General features: G+C 43.1%; 1 protein-coding gene and 1 pseudogene across 18 annotated transcripts in view; both read left to right on the top strand.

The window, feature by feature from the left end:
* Positions 1-709: 709 nt before the first annotated feature.
* LOC116282872 (zinc transporter SLC39A7 pseudogene) lies at positions 710-2,071 on the top strand (annotated as a pseudogene).
* A 17,378-nt stretch (positions 2,072-19,449) lies between these two features.
* Positions 19,450-21,492, top strand: part of SRRM1 (serine and arginine repetitive matrix 1) — a 29,341-nt gene continuing 27,298 nt past the window's right edge. For 10 of the 18 annotated variants that reach the window (XM_031683832.2, XM_031683829.2, XM_031683825.2 and 7 more), the window contains exon 1: positions 19,563-19,608. Coding sequence is in view for 8 of the 18 variants with exons in the window: in XM_031683820.2 (XP_031539680.2) it covers positions 19,588-19,608 (21 nt within the window). In the remaining 10 variants the exon portion in view is untranslated. Of the gene's footprint in view, positions 19,609-21,492 lie in introns of all 18 variants that reach the window. The other 8 variants (XM_031683820.2, XM_031683817.2, XM_031683819.2 and 5 more) reach the window with 1 other exon arrangement.

Below are 21,492 nucleotides of genomic sequence, written 5' to 3'. Positions count from 1 at the left end.
AAGTATGCTGCAGTGCCTTCACTGATCTCAGAGAAACACAGCAAAATTTATTCATTTTATGAATGTATGCATATCCAATTTATTCATTCTTTCCAGCCTTCTAGTTCTTGCCTTAGGAAGCTTATGGAGTAAAAGAGATTTAAAAAACATTCATGTCTGAGTATTCATAACCTTGAATGGAAGAACCTGTGAATTGGGCAGTTTGCTCTGCGTAATAAAGAACAAGGGTTTGGGGGGTATAGCTCAGCGGTAGAGCACACACTTAGCATGCTCGAGGTCCTGGGTTCAATCCCCAGTACCTCCACTTAAAAAAATAAAGGATAAAGAACAGGAGGGGAGAAGAGGGTGATGTTGGTTTGGTTTTGTTCTGTGCTTTTGCTTCTCCCTGCCTGACCCCTAGCAAAGATAGTTCTCCCAATTTCTCCAATTCCTAGCGCGCTTTGACCGTATAGACCCCTTCTTAGTTCATGTTTTCCACTTTACCCTGAATCCCCACTCCTACTTTTCTTCTCCCCTGTAGACACTCCTTTTAATATATTTAATTTTGTCTCATTGAAAACAAACAAGTGAAAACTTTCCATTGACCATACAGGCCCCTTCAGGGACTAGGTCACCTCTGCTTTCTTGCAAGCAAAATTCCTCAAAAGTGCTGTCTGGGGAACAGTCCTGGGAAGAGTCTTGGGACCAGTGTGGATGGGGACAGAATAGAATGGAGGAGGGACCACAGAAATGGACAGAGGGCAGGAGTGGAATAAAGCAGACCCCACATAGGTATAGAGTTAAAGATGGGTGGAGTCACTGTCTCTGTCACTCTGGTCAGCTCGATGTCCAGGGGCCTGGGGGCCCCCACTGGGTGACTGTGGGGACTGCAGTGCCACCTGAGGGCTGCTCGTGGCCAGACACCAGGGTCATGGAGAACTGCATGAAGACCTACATGAGGACTTCTATGGTCACAGTCACAAGAAGGCACTCCAAGTGGACTTCCACCAAGGACAGTCATGCTTATGCCCATGGCCACACTCACAGGAGCATCTGGCATGGGCACATCCACGGTCATGACCATGGACATTCACATGAGGATTTGCATCAAGGCCATAGCCATGGCCACTGCCATGACAGCCCCTCCCACAGAGGATGAGGACATGACCATGAGCACAGCCTATGCTCTGGGACCACAGTGCCAGTCTCTGCAGCTCCATTTTCCTTCCTCGTCCTTAACCCCAAGGAGTCCAGTTCCCCAGCACCGCTCTCCACTTGAGATCTTACTCAGCTGTGCTTCAGGTGGGCTTCTGAGAGCTGTCTTCACCCACCTCGTCCCTGCTGCCCAGGAACCTCATTCTTGCCACCCCCTGGAGCACCGTGGGAGGTTCCCATACTGTCTGTGAAACAGCAAGTCCTCAGTGGAACTGTCACCTCTTTTTGTGAGACATGGCAGGAGGAGGACAAGCAAACGCTCTTGATCACACATGGAAGTCAATGATGTGGAAGACAGGAGCATCCTTCAAAGGAGAAGCAGAGCTCAGAAGAAGAGGAAAAGGAAGCCAGGCTGGGGGGTGGGGAGTGTCTCAGAAGAAGAGAGAAAGGGGAAGTGCCCAAAGATGGGCCAGGGAGACCTCAGAATTCTGAAAAGGAAAAAAACATGTTCAGACCTGCATGTGTTGGGGGTCTTGAATCTGGCTGCTGACTGGCCATGGTACTTCATTTCAAGCGGATAGGGGGCTGGGATCCTGATCACAGTGACTGTCCTGCTATAGGAAGTGCCCCATGAAGTCGGGGACTTTGCCTTGTAGGTCCAGTCTGGCAATAGGGGCACTGGTGGGTGCAGCCTGTGCCCTCCTAACTCACGGAGGGGCTGTGGGCAGTGAAGTACAGGTGGGCAGGTCCTGGCTGGACCACTTGCTACTTTCCTTATGGCTCAGTGATGTTCCATGTCCTTGTTGCCTGAGTTGTTGAGAGAGACATCACCATTGCAGTCACTCTGGAGGGGCTGAGGCTGCTGGGGCCAGTTGTCATGATGGTACTGATCGTTCCCCTCAAGTACATTTCCCCCACCCCCACCCCAAACTTCTAACCTCTAACTCCTTCAGGTCAGGGGTCTGTGGAGGCTGGGGGCCCTGGCCAGGGACCTCTGCCCAAGGCAGGGGTTGTATCCTAGGGAAGTGATTGCCTTGGATGAGACCATCAAGGTTTTGCAGTCTTACAGGGGCTGTCGAGGTGAAACTGAGAGGCCAGAGGGGTGGTGCTGTTGGGCACGGTCTGGCCATGTTGTTGGGTTTGGAGGGCTAAATGGGGCCATGAAGAGAGGTGATGCACCCCCCACCATGCCCCCAACCTGTTCTCGGAGGACCAAGCTGCCTTCCTTCTCCCATGTGATGGTAGAGGTTTCAGGGAAGACCAGAGCCTGGACAGAAGGAGAAGCAGGAGTAGAGGATAAACATCAATCATGCGTCCTCATTTGGAAGTGATGGGGGAGGGTAGGTGTCAGCTGCTAATCTCATGGCCTAATTTGTGGGTGTGTTTCTACTCTTCTTATATCACTGTCTGACTGGAGAGCAGGGGTGACCGGAAATAAAGTCCTTGGATCTTCTGCCACAAAATTTAAAAAAAAAAAAATACTGTCTCTACTTGCTTTACCCACTTCTTTCCCTGGTCTCTCTAGAGCCATCTCAAGTGAGGCTTCCAATCCACCACTGCACTAAATTCTCCTTGCTAAAACTGTTTGGTCGTCCCTCATTTAATCAGCTTATCAGTAGAATTGGACATAGCTTATTTCTCCTTCCTTTTGGAAATATTTTCTCCCTTGGTGTCCAGGACCCCACCCTCTCTCAGTTCTCTTCTAACCTCAGCGGCCATTCCTTTCCAGCCTCCTCTGCTGGCTCCCCACCCCCTCCCCTCCTTGTAAATAGCAGCGCCTTGGGGCTTGGTCTCAGGCTTCTTTTTTTTTTTTTTGCTATTGTGCTCATCCCTTGGTGACTTCATCTAATCCCACGATTTCAATACCTTCTATCTACTGCAACTCCCAAAAGTGTATCCTCAGACCTCTCCCCTGCATTCTGGACACAAATGGCCAGCAGACCCCTTGCGATCTCCACTTGAAGGTCTAACAGGCATCCCAGACATAGCCCAAATCAAACTCACTTTTTCCACCTAAAGTATTCCTTCCACCACAGTCTTTCCCTCCCAGTGAAATCAACTCCAGTCTTCAGTTTGCTCAGGCCAACGTCCCAGCAACATCCGTGGTTCCTCTAGTTCCCACACACCCACGCATTAGTAAATTGTCTGCTTTGTTTTAAAATTCTCTATCTTCTCCCAATTTGCAACTTGTCTTTTTACTCTTGCCAGGATCTTTTGATGAACAAATGTTTTTAATTTAATGTTGTCAAATTCATTTCTTTTCTGGTTAACACTTCCGAAAATACCTTGTTTAAAGTATTGCCTATCCTTAGTCCTTAAAGATAGTCTTTTGAAGCTTTTCTTTTTTTCTTTAAAGATTTGCCTTTCTCATCTCTCCTGCCACCCTATTCAAAACGACCATCACTCCTGTCCTGGATCACTGCACTCCCTCCTTACTGCTCTCCCAGCTTCTAGTCTTGCCTCTGCACATTAAACCATGGAGATGCTATAAAAACAAACCAGATCATTTCACTCCTCTGCCAAAAAGCCTCTAATGGATTGTCATTTTGTTCCAAGCAAAATCCTAAGCGCTTACCACAGCCTGCGAGGCCCTGTGTGACCTCGCCCACCACAATGTCTCTCATTTCCTGTAACTCCCTCTTTCACTCTACTCCAGCCACACATTGGCCTCCTTAATGTTTCTAAAACATGCCAAGCACACTCCCACCTCAGGACCTTTGCACATACTGTTCTCTTTGCCTGGAGTTCTCTCCTCCCACATATCCAGTTTTGTTTCTCCTCTTAAAGCAGGCCTCTGTTCCCAGGTCACCTTATCAAAGAGGACTTCCATGGCAGCCCTGCATAAAATAGCACATTTCCCCCCTCAACCATCATCTCCATCCTGTGTTCCTTACTTATTTTTCCTTATCATCTATCTTCTTCTAGCAGAATATAAGTTCCATAAAAATCAGAATTTTGCTTTGTTTGCTGCTATGTTCCCAAAGTCAAGAGTGGTGCCTGACACATAGTATTTAAAAAAATACTACTGAATACATGATTGAGTGAATGAATGTGTCTTGGAAAATATACAGTGCTCTTTTCAGAATGAATATTTTGAATTTACATAAATTTACATAAATGTGATATGTATTCTGTTTCTTACTTTCTTACTGAACACATCTAAGATTTAACCATATTGCTGAATGTAAATGCAGTTCATTATTTCTGACCACTGCATAGTGTTCCATCAAATGCCACATTTTTCTCATCCATCTCCTTAAAGAGGGATGCACAGTTTGCCTCCAGCTCCAACTACAGACACAACGTGAAATGAATTTCCTGAAACATATACCCTATGGATCTGTGTGAGAGGTCTTTTTGGCATTTTGGGGATGGGGAGTGGAGGGAGTGGGGTGGTATATATACCCAGGAGGAGAATTGGTGAGTCATAGGACAAACATAGATATATTTAATGTGAGTCAGTACAGCCAAAAGCCCTGCTGGGGAGAAAGTACACATAATTTCTACCTTCCCCCATCAGCAATTTGTGGAAAATCCTGCTTCCTCCATATCCTTACTGGTCCTTTGAATTACCTTGAGTTTCTAATTTTTGGCATTAAGTGGGATATAAAGTATTATCTAATTGTTGTTTTCATTTGGATTTCTCTGACTATCAGGTAAGAGCACATAGAGTTTTAATTCTGCAGTTTGCAACTTTTTAGGGAGGGGAGGGGAGAGAAGGGGAGAAATCACAATTTACTTAGATACTAATCAAATGTATTAAGCCATTTATTCTCCTTTACTTCCCATATCTTACTGCTTTCTCCTGGATTCAGTTCTCTTCTTCCTTTATGCTTACTTTAGGAGGGGATTTCAAAGATGATCTTTATGTGGCCACATTTCTGAGGCTTTGAATAAATATTTATTTCACTCAAGTATTTAAAGGACAGTATAGCTAGAGATAAAATTCCCATTTCAAAGTTCTTTTCCTTCAGCAGTTTGAAAGTATTATTCTATTGTCTTTTTGCATCCTAGCTATTAAGGAGTTCTTGATCTAATCAAATTGCCAGGAGTTTTTCTCCCCCATGTTGTGTTGTATTTGCAAAACATCAAATAAAATATGTAACATTTTAAAAAAAATGGCTCGGAACACACCCCAACTCAACTCAGGGATTGGAGCATTACCAGTACTGTTTCCTAATCTACACTTGTGCTCTTTCCCCACCTTAGCCTCTCTTCTGCCCCCTAGAGGGAGCCACTTTCCTGAATGATCCTCACTTTAAAAATAATTTTCAGGGCAGCACAACTTACTTGCACCCCAATGTTCATAGCAACACTATTTACAACAGCCAAGACATGGAAACAACCTAAATGTCCATCGACAGATGACTGGATAAAGAAGTTGTGATATATTTATACAATGGAATACTATTTAGCCATAAGAAATAATAAAATAATGCCATTTGCAACAACATGGATGCACCTGGAGATTGTCATTCTAAGTGAAGGAAGTCAGAAAGAGAAAGAAAAATACCATGTGATATCACTTATATGTGGAATCTAAAAAAAACAGACTCACAGACATAGAAAACAAACTTACGGTTATTGGTGGGGAAGGAGGTGAGAAGGAATAAATTGGGGGTTTGAGATTTGCAGATACTAACTAATATATACATAAAATAGATAAACAACAAATTCATACTGTAGAGCAGTATCTTTTAGTAGCTTATGGTGAAAAAGAATATGAAAACGAATATATGTGTGTTCATGTATGACTGAAGTATTATTCTGGACATCAGAAATTCACACATTGTAAACTGACTATAGTTCAATAAATAAACGAATAAATAAATAAATAAATAAATTTCAGGTACACATACAGATAAAATAGATAAACAACAAGAACCTACTGTACAGCACAGGGAATTATATTCAATTTCTTGTAATGAGCCTTAATGGAAAAGAAACTGAAAAAAAAGTATGTCTGTATGTGTATAACTGAATTGCTTTACTGTACACCTGAAATTAGCATTGTAAATTGACTATACTTCAATAAAAAGAAGGATGAAGAATGAAGAATGAAGAATGAAGAATGAAGGAGAAGGAGAAGAAGTAAGGCTACATGAACAAGGAAAAAAAATAAAAAATAAAATGCTTTGCTGAAACCCTTAAAAAACAATTTTGTCATAAATGTGTGATGTGGTTCCCTAAAATAATACATTGTGTAGTTCTGCTAGTTTTTTCCCAGCTTTTAATAAATGAGCTCATATTGTGCATAGTCTTCTGCAACTTGTTTCTTTTCCCTTAACTGTGTATTTCTGTTTCATCTATTTTGTTGCATGTAGCTGTACTTAATTCTGTTTCCTTCTGCATGACGTTCCACTTCTGAAATATATTACAATCTATTTATCCATTATCCTGATGACACTTAGGTTTATGTCCAAGTTTTTGCCAGTAGAAAGAATATTGCTATGAATACTTTATCCATGTCTCTTGGTACATGCATGTATTTGTTTGGAGTGGAGAGGCTGGGTCATAAGGTTTGCATATCTTTAATTTTATTCAATAATGCCAGATAGTCGTCTGAAGTGTTTATGTGAATTTAGTCTTCCACCAGCAATATATGGGAGTTCTGTTTAATCCACATCTTCAACAGCACTTTATATTACCAGACTTCCTAATTTTGAATAGTCTAGTGGATGTAAATTGGTATCTTGTGATCTTAATTTGCATTTCCTAGATTCTTAGAGAGATTAGGCATCTTATCGTACATTGATAAGTTCTTCTGTGAAATCTCCATTCAAGTCTTTGCCCATCTTTCCATTGGGTTGTGTGTCTTTTTTCTTATTTGTTTATTATAGTTTGTAATAGTATCTATTCGAGATATTAATCTTTTCTCAGTTACAATAATATTGTTGCAAGTATCTTTTCCCAGTTTACAGCTTAGCTTTTTGACTCTCTTTTTGGTATCTTTCTTTTTTTCACTTTTTTCTCTTTATGGTATCTTTGGATGAACATTTTTTATTTAATGTAATCAAAATTTTCCTTTTTTTTCTTTTATAGTTAGCACTTTTTTAATAGCTTGTTTAAGGAAATCTTTCCTATCCCTAGGCCTTAAAGATATTCGCTTGAAGCTTTTTTTTTTCAAGTTTTTCATATGAAACTCTTTAATCATTAGGAATTGACTTTTGTGTATAGTGTGAAGAATAGATTCAGTTTCATTTTTTTCTACACACACAACCAGTTGTCTCAGTGCCACTCATCCTTTCCCAAGTATCTATTTTGTCTTACATCAAGTTTTCATATACATGTGGGGTTTTTACTATGCTATTGTTTTTCTTTGGTGAATCTGTCAATCCCTGCATAGACATCGCACTTTCTTAATTAATACAGTAGATCAAGGTCTCTCACCTTAAATTTCTCTTCAGCAGTGGCTATTTTTGGATATCTGTCTTTATAAAAGTTATGGAATCAGCTTGTAACTTCCTCAAAAATTCTGTTTGGATTTTTATTGGACAGTGAATGATAAAAATAAATCAGTTTGGAGAATATGGACATCTTTACAGTGGTGTGTTTCCACTTACACCCCTACTGTCCTTGTGCCATTGTTGGCACATATTTTACATCTACATATGTTAAAAAAAAATCCCAACTTACATTTTTATTAGTTTTGCTTTAAAGTCAATTGACACGTAATAAATTTAAGAACAAAAAGTTGTCTTTTTAAATATTCACCCACTTACTTCCATCCCCAATGTTTTTCCTTTCCATAGATCTAAATTTCCAACTGCTGTCAATTTCTTTCAGCCTACTTAATTTCCTTTAGAATTTCTTGTGGTGAGGGTCTGCTGGTGATAAATCATTCAGCTTTGATTTATCAGAAAAAAATCCTGATTTCACCATCATTTTTGAAAGAAATTTTCACTGGATATAGAATTCTTGGCTGACTTCTAATTTTTTTCTTCATTTCTTAGAATATGTATTACCATCATCTGCTAGCCTCCAATCAGATAAGAAATCCATTGTCACTCTTATCATTGTTCCCCTGTTTGTAATGCATCTATTTTCTCTGGCTACTTTAAATATCTTTTTTTTCTAATTGAAGTATTGTCAGTTACAGTGTGTTGATTTCTGGTCAGCCTAGGTATGGCTTTCTTTGTTGTATCCTCCGTAAGTTTGGTTGAGCTTCCTGGATCTTTGGGTGCTATTTTTTAAATCAAATTTTTGGCTAGTGTTTCTTCAAAAACATTTTCCCCCTGTTCTTTCTCTCCTCCCTTTCTGAGATCCCAGTTCCTGAAATGTATCTGCCCTTACATGGGCAAAGTGACCTGTCAGTAATTTAATTGCCTGCTAGAATAAAACAACATTCTTCTGAGAAAGATAACAGGATCCAGTTTCTATGACCTATCATCCACAATGTCCAGTACATAATAAAATTGTTAGACTTTCAACAAAAAAGGAAACTGTGATCTGTAATAAAGAGAAAAATCAGTCAATATAAAGACACCCACAAATGACCCAAGCTGGAATTAGCAGACAAAGAATGAGATAACATTGATAAATTTGTTAAAAAGTCTGTGGAAGAAGAGCTACATAGTGGGCAAAGAGAAACTGGAGGGAAGGGGGCAAGGGCAGAGCCATTCAAGGAATGACAACAATTTAACCCCAAAATAGTGGAAGATTCAACTCCCAATTGGCCTTGAGGATTAAGCTGGCGGAGGTTTGAGTTTAGTAGACCTTGGGCTTCATTATATGCTCATTGTAACAGAGTGATAAATAACATGCCCGCAGGCACCATGACAGTCCCAAGGCCAATGCAAAAGGCCAAAGAATGGGCAGTGGCCCAAATCCTGGGAATCCCAGCCCCTTCCCCAGGGCAGCTGGAATGGTCCCACCTGTACATGTGTGAAGCAACTGAGCCCATAAACACTGGCAACACCATGCCTGGTGGCCCTCTTTCGCTCCCTTCTCTTCAGAGACAGCCGGCACTCTGTCTATGGAGTGTGTACCTACTTTTAATTTAACCTGAGCACCCAACTCCCACACCTCTTTCCTTGCCTTTCTCTCGCCTTACACTCTATGCAGTATGTATCTGTCTAAATAAATCTACTTTTACTCAACAGTGGCTTGCACTTGAATTCTCTCTTGCGCAAAGCCAAGGACCCACACTTGGCAGGGCATGTCCCAGGGGCTCAACCGAGACATGGGACATGGCCCTTCTCACACTCCACATCCCTTTTTCCTGCATCAATGGGAAATTTTAGGAGAGATTTGGAAACTCTCAAAGGAAAAACCAAATAAAAATCCCAAAACTGAAAATACAGTACCTACAATCGAAAGTGATTTGGATATGATTAACACTAGGTTGGATACAACAACCAAGGAAATGATCAGTGAATTTAAAAGCAGATCAATAGATAACATCTCATCAGAGGGAATAAAAGACTGAAAATCAGAAGGGAAAAAAAAGGGAGGGAAACCAATTAATGTCTGAAAGGCAATAAAAGGATCATCTCTGGGGTTATCTTCCCTATGGGTGAAATATTTTTATACTGATACTGGATAAAAATCATTTGCATTGCTCTCTGTTTTCTATTAGTTGATATCTAAACTTACAGAGTTTCAAAGTGTTTTAATAAACAGTACATGAAGTAAAATACATCCATCTAAAGAACTGGATAATCACTGATAGGGCCTGCCTCAAATTACTGAAGGGAAATGCAATAATTCCTTTCAGCTTATTTTCAAATTTTGAGTGATTTTGCTTAACAAGAGTTAACAAGAGTAAAGGCTTCAAAAAGAGAGAAATATGGATTCTAAGAACTTCCTCTTTTTTCCTTTCTCCTCTTTCTCTCTCAACATCTCCTCTCTCTCTCTAAGACTTCTATAGCTTTGTAGACACCAAGCACTGTGCTAAACATTTTACAGTTAAAATGTATTTAATCCTGGTAAAAGGTAAATTGTCCCAAACTTGTTCTAGGGCAAAATGCTTTCGTGGGGTCTAATTCTCAGCTTCCCCCCAGGAAAAACAAAACCAGAAACAACTGGTCTGAGAAAATACTTAGGCAATTTCCTGATGAATTTTAATGGGATTAGACCTATTCTGGAAACTAGCTGCTCACCTACCCAACAGACTTTTATCTGAAAGTCTGAGAGTCTTCTATCAAAGGTCTAGAAATACTTTTTGCTTTCTTCATCTGATCTAACAATGATTATCTATCCATTTTTTTTCCATAGAAAACAAGCTTTATTTGGCTTACTGAAAGCCTTTTGGTTGTGGGACACACTGTGGCTGGTGTTGAGGGCAGTAAGAGAATTTGTCAAAGGCAAGGGATGAGAATATAAAAGTTTATTAGGGTACGCTGCCATAGACACAGATGAGAGACACCTGTGTGAGCACTGAGGGTTGATTGTTGGGCCTTTTATAAGGTAGGGTCACAAGATTGGCTTGTGCAGAAGTCTCTGATTGGTTGTGGGTGAGGTAAGAAGTTTAGGGTCCGTGAAGGGGCAGTGGGGTTTTTGACTCTGATAAGGCGGGTTGAAATAAGCCAGCCTGAGCTATTGTGAGATTAGGCATTACCTAGGGCTATTAGTTTGTTAGGGCAACCATGCCCAGTAAAGAATGTACTTTTTTCCATTGAAGGATTGTAGGCAGACATCTGAGAGCCCGGGAATGGGGGTTGTTGGACTTTGAAGGATGTCAGCTGGCCCCACACTTTTCCCTTGCAGCAAGATTATAATAAAACTTTGGCATGTGCTATTAACTAAATTATCTATAAAATCCAATTTTCTTTAACAATCCTTATAACAACCCACAAGATCTAAATGATTCCACCTTCCTTTCACACTCAATTTTTCTGGATCAAAACTCTAAACACTTCTCTTTCCCATGAAGATGGTTTCACAGGTCAGAAGTTTATGGCAGACATGATACACATACTTGGATTCACAAGTGTCCGTCAACGGAAAAAAAAGTGATCTGCCTTCAGTTCAGACCAGAGTGATCACAGAAGACCATCTACCCAGGTGTCAGTATATGCTTAGAGATTCAGATATACTGGAATCACGGTGATGTAAGAGGTATTTATAATCGAGGAGAAATTGCTTTGGACTTCAAGGCAGACTCGAACGCTTAACCTCCTCTCCACCACCAAAAAGGTACTTCTGTTGATGAAACCACTAAGGGCTGAGGTGTAAAGAGAGGCTGTCTTGGCTGTTTCCAGAAACAAGACTGTCAAACAGAGCTTGGACCTGAAATGCCAGGGCTTGGAGAGCTGGAACTGATGCTCAAACTTTTAGAACAGATTCTGATAAATGAGGTCCTGAAGAATTATCAGGTAATCCCTCCTTATCTGGAAAACCCAGAGGCAGCTTGGGCTTGCGGTGGGGCAAATTGGGGACCACTTTATTCATTCTGTCCCTCATTTCTTGCATTTGCCATAGGTAGCAATGGTCCTTATTAGGGATCAACAGCAGATTTCCCAAAACTCTGAGGGGTTGTGGCTGTGCAAGCAGATAGGATGGGGGTCCCCGGAGAAAGAGAAACAGGCATGACTTTCTTGACATAAGAGAAGCCACTTATTGCCTAAGCCATTTTGTAATCTAAACAAGACCACAATGCTAGCCCTTGAACAGGTCTCAGTAATTAATAATCTTAAAGGAACAAAAGAATGCAGAAACATTTCTTATTATCAGGCAAGAGAAGAAACAATAGCAAAGGTAATATATCAGTTCTCTTTCGATGGTAAAAGTTAGCCTGAAGCCCTGAACGACCACATCAATTGGAATTTAAGAGCTGTTGATACTGACCTTTTCTGATCCTCGTGACTTCAGTCAACTGAAGCTTAGCTTCTGTGGGATTCTGGCTACACACAGCACAAGCCCCTTCATGAATATGCATATACCCTTACTTGAAACTTCCCCAGTTTCACTGTTCTGAGAGGCACTGCTTTGGGGAAGATCCCTGGTGGTCTCCTTACTTGCTGCAAGTAACAAATCCTTCCTTCTCCTGACCTTTGGCTTGGTTGTGTCTTTTGGCTTGACACCCACCAAGATGTGAACCCAGTTTTTGGCTACTAGCTGAAGAGGGGGCATTTAGAGGTAGTCTGTAACTGTTAGGGTCCCATTTTCTGGGGTCAGAGTTCCCCAGTTCTTCTCTGAGGTTTGAGAGAGGGGCCTTTGATGGCTCAGCTTGGCAGTCCCTCCAGAGCCACCCTGGAGAAATTGTGTTTACTCCACAAGAAGAGAAAGTTAGGGGTTGGACTATATGTAGAAGGAGCCTCTGGAGGACATAGTAAATATCGGCTTCCGTTGTGGAGATCTGCAGAGATTTACCAGGGGAAAGCTAGTTACGGGACATAAACTATCCTGAGAGTCTAAAGCAGAGGATTCTGGCTTTAGGAATCAGCTCTCCAGGTCTTCTTAGCAAAAAATCAAAAATGTTTCTCAAAGTAAGGTTCCTTATCAGAATTTCCTGGGACTGTTTATTTAAAATACAGATTCCTGCCTTCCACACAGATCACAACTCTGGCAGTGAGACCCAAGAATCTACATTTTAAAAAATCACCAGCTTGAGGAGCTTGGGGTGATGTAAGAAAGACTATCCAGATGTGTCTCTTAAATGTTCAAGGCAAATGAAAATTCAGCCTCCAGGAAAGAACACCACCTTCTGGGTGTCAAAGCCACAGAGTGTCTAAGATGTGCAGTAAATTGTTTTATATCCATTTAATTGGCTTTATATAAGAAATAGAAACAGACCAGAGGTAGCCTTTTAAAAATTTTGTATTTTTTATCGTAATTTTTCAATTTAAAATGTTTACTTATTCTAGATTAACATTTCTATTAATGCACATTACATTTACACATACTTCTTTAGAGTAGGGTTAAAAGCCACAGCATCTTACCCTCTGGGTGGGTGCCTATGATAGCCCATGCAGGTAGGGAAACTCCTCACTCTTTTTCTAGGTGCTGCCTGGGCCCTAAGAGAATGGAGGGCTGATGACACTCCTACTGTGGGAGCAGGTGTCTAAATATAGATTAGGGCACATGCTGGCTGTACTACCCCCACACGTCTTGTTGTAGGTTGACGTGTGAGTTAGACAACCCCAATTTGTTGATAAGATGTGGTGACCCTCCTTGGGATGTAAGCAATGGGTCAAGTCATAATTCACACACTCTATACCTGGCCTAAATGTCTTTATCCACATTTCCCATGGGTCACTGGACCACAACCTTTCAGGAATTTGACAAGGTCCGAAGGGAAGGTGTGTCATCCAAATTCATATTTGCTCACTTGCACCCTTGTGTCTGGTCTCTAGCCAGCCTTATATGTATAAGACAGTGTGATAAGGACCTGGTCCAGCTAGGGAATTTGGGTGTGGGAGACAAAGAGAAAAGAGAAAGACTTCTTAGAGTAACAGGGGTTGTTGCTGATTTTAAATGAAGTCAAAATTATTTAAATCACAGACTGCTTATGGCCACCACTGCCAGAAGAGCCTGGGACTGAAGGTGAAGACAATTGACCCAGGCCTCTCTGGCTTTCCCTTCCTCTCATCTGGGTGGCACTGACCAGATTAAGAAGGCTCGTTCCTTATTGACCAGTAGGATAAAGTCAGTCTACATTCCCTCCTCCAGCCATTTTGCATAACACCTACATGAATGTCAAGCCATTTGTAATGTTGTGGTCTTAACCCTAAACTTGGGTTCTGTTGTACGCTGGCCGTGTGATTTTAGGCAACTATTAGCTTGTGAGAGTTGCACTAACAAAGTAACACAATCTGGGTGATTTATTTATTTATTTTGGTGGGTTAGGTTTATTTATTTTTAATGGAAGTACAGGGATTGAACCCAGGACCCCATGCATGCTAAGTATACACTCTACCACTAAGCTATACTCTACCTGCAACCTGGGTGATTTAAACAACAGAAATGTATTTTCTCGCAATTCTGGAGGCTAGAGATCTGAGAACAAGGTGTTGGCAGGGTTGGGGTGGTTTCTTCTGAAACCTCTCTCCTTGGCTTGTAGATGGCTACCTTCTCCATCCATCTGCACCTGGTCTTCTGTCTGTATGCATGTTTGCGTCTTAATTTCTTCTTGTAAATACACCAAATCATATTGGATTAAGGCCCACCTAATGACTTCATTTTAACTTAATTATCTCTTTAAAGAGCCCCGACTCCAAATACAGTCACAAAGAGGTACCAGGGGTTAAGCCTTCAACATTGAATCCTGGGGGTGGTGGTGGGGTACACAATTCAGCCCATAGCAACCTACTACACATTATTGTGAGGACTGGATTATCTAAAGCTTTTAAAGCGTTAATGTGAAGTCTGACATAGTCTGCCTGCAAAATGGTCAATGCTACTGAGACAGGAGGGAAGAGGGCAGGGCACAGCCACTCAAGGAATGATAGAAATTTAACACCAAAATGGTGGAAGATTCACCAAAATGGTGGAAGATTCAACTCCCAGTTGGCCTTAAGGATTAAGAGGTTTAACTTCTAGTAGACTTTGAGCTTCATTATATGCTCATTGTAACAGAGTGATAAATAACATGCCCGCAGGCGCCATGACAGTCCCAGGGCTAACCGCAAAAGGCCGAAGAATGGGCGGTGGCCCAATTCCTGGGAATCTCAGCCCCTCCCCCAGGGCAGCTGGAATGGTCCCACCTGTATGTGTGTGAAGCTACTAAGCCCATAAAAACTGGCAACACCATGCCTAGTGGCCTTTTTTCACTCTCTCCCCTTTGGAGACGGCCCGTACACTGTCTATGAAGTGTGTACCTACTTTTACTTTAACCTGAGCACCCGATTCCCACACCTCTTTCTTTGCCTTTCTCTTGCCTTACACTCTATGCAGTATGTATCTGTCTAAATAAATCTACCTTTACTCAACAGTGGCTCGCACTTGAATTCTTTCCTGTGCCAAGCCAAGGACCCACACTTGGCGGGGCACATCCCAGAGGCTCAACTGAGACCTGGGACACAGTCCTCCTCACGTCCCACATCCATATTCCTGCATCGCTATTACTACGAGGCCCTACATAAAAGAAAGATACTGTCATCTAAACAGAAGAGAACACAGATGGGAAAAGGGAATTCTCCCGACTGTGGCTCGTCATTCCCCATCGATGGACATTTCTGTTGTTCTTCAAGCCTTTTTATAAAAAAAAATATGCTGACAGAATGCCTGAATACAACATCTGTGGGGGGCTTTCTATGGAACTGAAAGCAAGGCAGACAGTTACACTATTCCTTTATGCTTGTTGCTGTTACCTTTCTGGCTTTATTATAAGCTCGCTCAGGACTGTCTTAAACTTCCTTTGTACCTTTGACTACATCTAAGAACGCCATGCTGAGCATACAGGAAAGGCTCAGTAAAAAGCAACCAATCAAACCACATGTCTTTGTGATAATTTATTTCTAGTAACAAGTCCTGGCCAATCAAGGAGCCATGTTATCCCAAGAGGGTAGAACGCCATCTAGTGCCTCATTATTAGACTAGGAAAGTGTTGCAGAAAATCCCAGACTGCTACTTCCATGTCCTATATATTGGATATTTATATATGCAAAAACGACTAGAAATCTTTTTATAGTTTGACAGCCTGATCTATTAATGGTAAATTCAACTAAGCTTTTATTTCTCTTTATCTTTTGCCAAGAGATTTCTGACCTTCATCAATCTCAAACGAAACACTAGTTTCCAAACAAGCTAGAGACTAAAATAACCTCATCATTGAGATAAAAATGACTGATGGATAAAAGCAAATGCATTTTGCTCTGGAAAGCGTCTTTGGGCACATCTGTGAATGTATTTTTGGTAGGAGTCATTCTTAAGGATGGAGGCAATAGGTGAAATGCCTATAGCATCAACAGCAATCAACAAGCAATAAGGAAGAATGGTTGATGAATTGGAGCCTGTGCCTAGAGAATCAGCACTGCAGTTGGATGCCTTTTAGCTTTTTGAGGTTCAGAGTTTTATCTGGGGACTTTAAGACCTGGCCTAGCAAAGAGCCCCTGGGGATGGCTTCTTAGGTTTAAGGCCCATTTTGATCTGCACTGCATCAGAGTTTACATGAGATGGTGTCCACAAATAACTTTGCTGCCAAGTGCTCTCCACCGCACCTCTAGGGAGGAGACTCTGCCTCAGCTAATTTTCAATGTGGACTCTTCCTTATAGAATCAAGTTACCATCCCAAGACCAGACTCACTCATCGATAGAAATGCCTTTGGTGACTGAGACTTAGACTCTACTCATACGTTCCTTCAACAAAATTTGAATTCCAAGTGTGCTAGATACTGTTCTAGACACTAAGGCTTTATTGGTGAACAAGATGGGAGGATTCTTGCCCGTGTGGTGATTTTTTTTGTTTGTTTGTTTTAATGGGACAAAGACAGTAACTATGTAAACAAAATAGGTAACAATGCCAGGTACTAAGAAAAAAAATAAAGCAAAGTAGGACTGGGGTGGGTGAGGGTTCTGCTATTTTCAGAAGGCTGATTAGAAAAGGCTTGTCTCAGGAGGTGACATTTGAGTTTCGGCTTACCAACATACAGACAGAAAACTGACTTTCGAAACCTAACCTGTTCAGTGTCTGTAGTTCAGTGTGGCTGAGTTTAGAGGTGAGGGATGGGGAGTAGTTTAGCCCAGGAGATGAGTCTGGAGAAGGGAGCAGTAAACAAATCATAAAGGGCTTTGTAAGCCACAGTGACTAGTTCGGGCTTTATCTGGAGGACAACGAGAAGCCACTGATGGGTTTTAAACCAGGGAGTGAAAAAGATCAAGATTATCATCTTAGAAAATCACTCTGGAAATGGGATGGAGACATTAACACTGAAGGCAGGGAAAATGGTTAACAGGTCAGTGCGATGATTCAGACAATAATCCAAATTGCCTGAATTAAAGAGGCAATGGGGCTGGAAGGAAATTGACTGAGGTGAAAAGGCAAGATTTGACTGCTGCAGAGTGTGAAGAGAGAAGAATGATAACAGGGAGAAAGGTGTGCTCATTCACTGAGAATGGGAAGACAGACGGTGAGACAAGTGGAGAACATGAATTCAGTTTGGGGCATGCTGAGTTTGAAGTGCCTACAGGCATCCAAGGGAATGTCGCAGGAAGTTGAAAATATAGGTCTGGGGCAGACCTGTGCCAGAAATATTCAGGTTTGGAGACAAAGTTAACTGAAACCACGAGAGGACAGTTAGGTCATCTTTGCTAAGGGAAACAAGGAAAGAGTCAATGACAGAACCACAAGAAAAACCAGCATTTAAAGGATTGGCTGCAGAAGAGCAGAGACAGTGAAGGGAGGATCAAGCAGAATGACTGATCAGAATCAGACAATAGTAAGATGTGGGGCACTGTGATTTCATCATTCCATCCGTTACCTGGCTTGTTCTGTGGAAGTCAGTCGCTTTCCCATCTTTGACCCTCTGACAAACCTTGTCTTCATTGAACAAATTTTACTGAGTCTAAAGTATGTGCCAGACACTGTTCTAGGTGCTAAGGCCACATCAATGAACAAAAAAGAGAAATGCTCTGACTTCAAGGAGCTTACGTTCTAGTGTGGGCAACAGACAATAAACACATTGAAATATTAGGAGGTGATAAATGCTATGTGGAGCAACAGCCTAGATTAAGAGGCATCAGGGGTGTAGAGAGAGTATGTGAGTATTTCCAATAGGGCAGTCGGAGTAGTCTCACTGAGTAGGTGATACTTGAGTTAAACTTTGAAATTTGCAAGTAGTTACCTGGGGGAAGAGCAGTCTAGGCAGAAGTTAACAACCAGTGCAAAGATCTTGACGTAGGAGCTAGCTTAAGAAGTTCAAGCCATGAGCAGTGCTAGGGTATAGGAGAGATCAAAGAAGATCATAGGTATGTATGAGATCAAAGAAGAAATAAGGGGGCATCAGGTCGGATTCCACTTTTATTCTGAGAAAAATGAGGGGCTATTGGAAGGTTTTGAGCTTAAGAGTGACATGCCTAAGGTTTTCTAATGGGATCACTCTGACTGTTGCGTTTAGATTAGATGCTGAGTGGCAAAGGTAAAAGCAGGGAGACCATTTGTGGGCCAGGACAGAAGTTCAAGCCAATGATGTTGGTGCTTTGAACCAGGATGATAGAAGAACGGTTTTCTTGATGGTTTGGAAGTGAGATGTAAGAGGAAGAGTGGTCATGAACACCACCAAGCCCTGTGTCTTAAAGGAAAAAAAAGACATTGCCATCAACCAAGGCAGGAAGACTTTGGGAGGAGCAGGTGGGTTTGGGGCGGGGTGGAGGGTGTTAAGGAGAGAAAGAGGGGGGAGGGACACCAAGAGCTCAGATCCCTTCATGTTAAGTGTGGGATGTCTACCCAAGTAGACATGTTAATGTTGCCAAAACATGTTAGAATTTCGGGAGAGAAGTCTGAGCTGGAAATCTATGAAGTTGTTACCGGGGAGTTGATATTTAAAGCCACAAGAGTGAATACATATTTTCAAGTGTGATAAGTGCGGTGAACAAAAAGCAGGAAAGGGAAATTAGTGTTTGTGTGCAGTGGGGGCGGGGGGGGGGTCTTCACAAAAGATGGCCAGACAAGGGTCACATGCTTCCTCTCAGAAGGAGCGATTAGTGGAAATCTTGCAGAAGGGATCCGATGCTGGAGGCCCTCGCAGAGCAGGCGCTCCGGAGGCAGAGCTGGGCCAGCGAGGCAGAGGCCTGGGGGCCGGCAGCTTCTCCATCAGTCCCGGCCTGGGGGCCATGGCTCTCATCAGCTTCCTGCCGGTTAGCATGGGGACCCGGCAGCCAAAACCGAAACTCATCTAGTGGACGGTTCCAGTTTCTCCCCAGAGCGAGGGAGTCGGGAGGACGGAGGACATAAGAGGGAAGCCAAGGAAGCGGGGCCAGAATGCAGATTTCATTCATACTACATAGCTTATATTTCAAACCCGATCTCAGTAACTGGTAAACTCGTAACACCAACACAATCACAACTTTTTTTTTAACGGCAGGGGAGGCCGCAGGCTTCTCCTTTTCGCACGGGCAGCATTAAAAGCGTCACTCTGAGGTAACAGCCTTTCTCTTCAATCGCTCCACGGAACCCCCCAGGGCGGGAGGCCTCTCCCCACTACAGGTTGAAGGATGGGTCAATTCACGGTGCGCGAATCACGCTGGTTAAGCGCCACAAAAGGATTCGCAGGGCGGGGTGACCCGACGATTCTCTGTCTCTCGCTCCCATTGGCTGCGCTCGCGAGGCTCTCCTTCCGGGCTGGCTACTAGGAAGGCTCGGAGCACGGAAGCAGCCCGCCCTCCCCAATGCGCGTGCGCACTCGTGGTGGGCGCTAGCCACACCGCGCAGGCGCGGCCTCGTGTCGGCTGGAGGGGCGGGCTGAGTGTCGCGCGCTGCGTCCCGGCGCTCGGCTTTCCCTGTCGGTCCCGCCCTCCGTCGCGGCGGCGCGGTGCACCTTGGGATAGGGAGCGATCTCCGAGCGAGGCAGCAAGATGGACGCGGGATTCTTCCGCGTAAGTAGAAGCGCGGGGATCTGGGGTGAGCCGAGGGTCTTATCGGTAAGGCCCGGCAGGAGGCCTGTACTCGGGATGGGGTGGCTAGCGAGCGGAGTTTTCGAAGATCCTGGGGATACTTGGTGCTGGCGGGAGCTGCCCCCTGCCTTGCGGCGAAGACCGGTGCGCCCCTGCGCAGTCTCCTCCTCCGGGATCGTCCCCCTACGCGGCGGCGACGGTCGCCGGAAAATGGCGGCGGGAATGGGCCGGAGCGGTACCTCGCCGCCAGCCTACCTGGCGGGGCCTGCTGGCCGACTCGCGCGCCCCATCGGGGCCTGGGGCCTAGCGGACCCTCGAGGAGGAAGTCCCTAGGGGGAGGCCAGAGGGAAACCTTGAGGTGACTGGCCGCGGGAGGGTCCCGGGGAGGACGGGTTTGGAGGTGCCGCCCCAGGAGAGCGTGTTACGGGAGGACCGGAAACAGCGTTGAGCGGATTCTCTTGAGAAAGCGAGCGCCGACACCCCCCCACTACCCCCTCCCCCCACCCGCTGGTTTAAGCCTTCGCGAAGGCTCCGGGTCAGAGTTCGCGGGAGCTCCCGCCCAATTTGATATCCCTTCTGGGAGGGGAACTTAGATAATTTGTAGTTGGAACGTTTGAGTCTGAGACTCAGGGTAGAGGGTGCAACAAAAAGTATGCGCGTATATGGAAGTCGGGGCATGGGGTGGATCATCATCTCTCCTTCCCGCTCACTGCTCCCGTACACCCCTGTTTGTTTTTACTCGTTTGAAAGTCCACTGGAGAAAGGGTGCCTCTTGTTTCTCCTATCACCCTCAGACGGGGACGTTACCTCGTCGTAGTCGGCCCTCAGGGCCCGTACTTTATCGGGCGCATGGTGGAGCCTGTTCGTCCCCTTTTTCACACCTGCAGGAAATGAGCACCCAGTCGAGATCTAGAAGGGTGGGAAGTGACACTAATAGGACTAGAGTTTGAAAATCCTTTGCAGAACGGACCGTATAGAGACTAGTTGGTCTAAGTCAGAATCTGTATACTTATACATAGGTTGGCTCTTTCCAGTCCCTGGAGCATATAATATGCAGTTTGTATGTATGCTTTTAAAGGAAAAGTTAGAATAGGGGAAGACCAAGACTTTAGTAAAGATACCTCTTGATACTCCAAAGCTAGCATTAAAATTCCTTTTCACTTAAATTTAAATTTGCCAACTAGTTTTTCATTAAAGGCCGAAGTTTTGTTCCAAGCATTTGACTTAACTCAGCCAATCATTTGTTCTTAGGTTATGCAAACAATACTATTAATTATTTATGCAGTGATACTTTAAATTGAGAGTTTATTGAATTTTCACACTGAAATGAAGTCTCCATTTCATAACTTCCATCAAAGTATTTTGTAGTAAATACTCAATATTTCCTGTAGTCTGAATGTAATACCTTGAAACAAAAGCATATTATTTTGATTTTTTTGGTTTGTTTTGGTTATTTTCCGTGGAAAGGAGTTCCAGTAGAAAAGGAGCAAGGTGGTTGATAAATTTAAAAACGAGATTTGCTTTTAGTGTTGGTGAAAATCCGGAAGGATGAAGTTGATTGGCTTTACACTCTGCATTAAAGGATTTTAGGGCAGTTATTTTTTTAGTACACTACCAATCAGGTAATAAACTTAATTTTTCCGTTAAGATAGAATTGATACCTTTCATTTGCTGAACTTCTGCTGAATGCCAGTTGCTTTTCATATATCATTTCTAATATACACAACCCTGCGAGGTGGATTTTAGCAAATAAGGAAACAACCTCAGAGAGGTTAAGTAACTTGCTTTGAGGTCATATGGCTTAAATAGTGGCAGAGTTGGGATTCTAATCAGGTTCTTTACTGTCATGAAAGAATTTTCTTGATC

This window comes from Vicugna pacos, chromosome 13, assembly GCF_048564905.1.
Source record: "Vicugna pacos chromosome 13, VicPac4, whole genome shotgun sequence".
NCBI lineage: Eukaryota > Metazoa > Chordata > Mammalia > Artiodactyla > Camelidae > Vicugna > Vicugna pacos.
This window is presented reverse-complemented; position numbering and strand designations above follow the sequence as displayed.